General features: G+C 38.5%; 1 protein-coding gene across 1 annotated transcript; it reads left to right on the top strand.

The window, feature by feature from the left end:
* The first annotated feature begins 1,124 nt into the window (after positions 1–1,124).
* LOC108557759 lies at positions 1,125–2,043 on the top strand. Its single transcript, XM_017914412.1, has 2 exons — positions 1,125–1,232; positions 1,293–2,043. Exons 1-2 carry the CDS (start codon positions 1,173–1,175, stop codon positions 2,004–2,006), a joined length of 774 nt encoding a protein of 257 aa, XP_017769901.1. The 5' UTR covers positions 1,125–1,172; the 3' UTR covers positions 2,007–2,043.
* Positions 2,044–2,049: the final 6 nt, after the last annotated feature.

The raw sequence follows: 2,049 nt of genomic DNA, 5'->3' as shown, positions 1-2,049 counted from the left end.
GAAATTTTGATAGATTTGAAAGTTTCGAAAATAAACGCAGAGATCTCTGAAAATGTCTGTTCAACAATCATTTAAATGTCATGTCTATCGGTATTTCTTATAATATGAATACCGGTACTATTGGTAATTATACCGGTTTTATCTGTAAATGGTTTACCAGTAATGGAATCTTTAGTGAACTTCAAGTTAAATGATGATGTTGAAGCTGAGATAACTAAAGCAGGACAAAATAACATGAATGTCGTGGTCAGAGCTATATTTGATCTGAACGAATTCTCGGAATCGATCATGGATTTGATCGAAAGCAGTTTGGAGCGCACAGAAGAGAAGCTTTTGCTACATTAAAAATCAATTATCTAGTGAAATTGAGCTATGAAAACGGTTCGGATGTTGCTGAATGTGGATGCAGATATGAAGAAGCTTTTGGATTGGTTGAAAAAAGCTGGTAATGACTGCGTGAGTAATTCGTGAGAAATCAAGAATTGATGGGTTGTGATCAATGTAATTCAGGAAGTTTGCAAAGTGTTAGATAATAGTTTGGGTGATTTGCTGATGAGGGTCATTGCTACCAGAATTTACTTTTCTTTACTGGTGAAGAGGTGAAGATCAGAAATAAAGACGATTATGGAAAATTTTAAACGTACAACTTTCGATTGCAACGAACGTGAAAAGATGATCGCTTCTCGTCTCATCGCGTGGAAATGATTGCAAAATGAGATTCGAATAAATCTAGAATAAGTGTAGAACAAATTAAATTTATTTTTTTCGTCGTGTTTATCGAATGGCTAATCATTGAATAATCCTATATTAAATTTAGTTTTTTTGTATAAATTTAAGTGTTCATTTCAATTTAATTTTTCTCATCATGTTTATCGTACTGTTAATTGATGTATTTTTTTGGGGGGTTAATTTGCGTAATTGAGCGTGTAATAATGCGAAATAAATAAAAAGAAAGACAGAGGCAGATTATTGATTTAATGATTTAGTACATTATCGATAAATCGGTTTATCTGAAACGTGTATGCACTACGGAGATTATTAGATAAAGTTGTCATTTTTGCGCAAGGCTTGCAAAAAGGCGAGTTGGCTATATAAGGTGGATGGAAACGATGAAGTGATTAAGTTCAATCAGTTAAACGAAATAGTAAAGCAAAATCAAAATCATATTAAAAATGATGATGTGCAAAAGGTCCTCTGTCCTGCTGATACTCAGCGTGATCATCGCCTATTATGTGAGTAGATTTTCTTAGATAATTTTGAGTTTCTTTCATTGTTTTTGTTGTTGTTTTTAGGGTGTTTTCAGTAGCAGTTTGGGTTCTGTCTACGATATAGAATCGGACGTGCAGGGCGCCATCGATAGGTCCGAGAAGCAGATCCAGAAGAGCGTGGATAAAGCCACGGAGAAGCTCGAAGGTTTGACCACAGATTTCAACTCGATCGCTGGAAATATGGCCAAGGAAACTTTGGAGAGAGTACAGAAGAGCATAGATCATGCGGATAAACAGATCAAGCAGCTGGTCGGTGCTGCGACCGCCGCAGGATTGAATACTGCAACCTGCGAGGAAGGTGTTGATTCCAAATTGCAGGAGTTGAATGCTGGAGCCGAAACTGAAGTTAACGCTTGCGCTGGCGATAAGAGTACTCAAGCTGAGGATAATGTCAAGTCAGGAATCGAACAGATCAATTTGGGATCTCAACTTGTCGTAGGTAGCTTCAAGTCGGATAAGTCCGCGTGCGGAGCTGGCCCAGAGTCTGAGACTTGTCTCGGCAATCTTCTTATGAGGGTCGTCACCTCCGGTTTTACCGTTCCCACTCAGATCAATTCCAGAGCTTCGGAGGTTGAAACAAACGTTAAGAATTTGGAGTTGGCTATGGCTGAATGCACCACCAGGACCGGAAACGCTGCGTCCAAGGAAGCCAACATAATCCAGGTCGATGTCGGTACCTGCGTTAGCAACTTGTTGTCCGAAGATCGTGTCCGCATCCTGGCCAAATACAATCACTAATCAAAACAACCAAATTCTTCTAATCAACATTGTAATTATCCAA

Source organism: Nicrophorus vespilloides, unplaced genomic scaffold, assembly GCF_001412225.1.
Source record: "Nicrophorus vespilloides isolate i.1.1-1 unplaced genomic scaffold, Nicve_v1.0, whole genome shotgun sequence".
NCBI classification, from domain to species: Eukaryota; Metazoa; Arthropoda; class Insecta; order Coleoptera; family Silphidae; genus Nicrophorus; species Nicrophorus vespilloides.
Note: the sequence above shows the minus strand (reverse complement) of the source record. Positions and strands in the feature narration are given on the sequence as shown.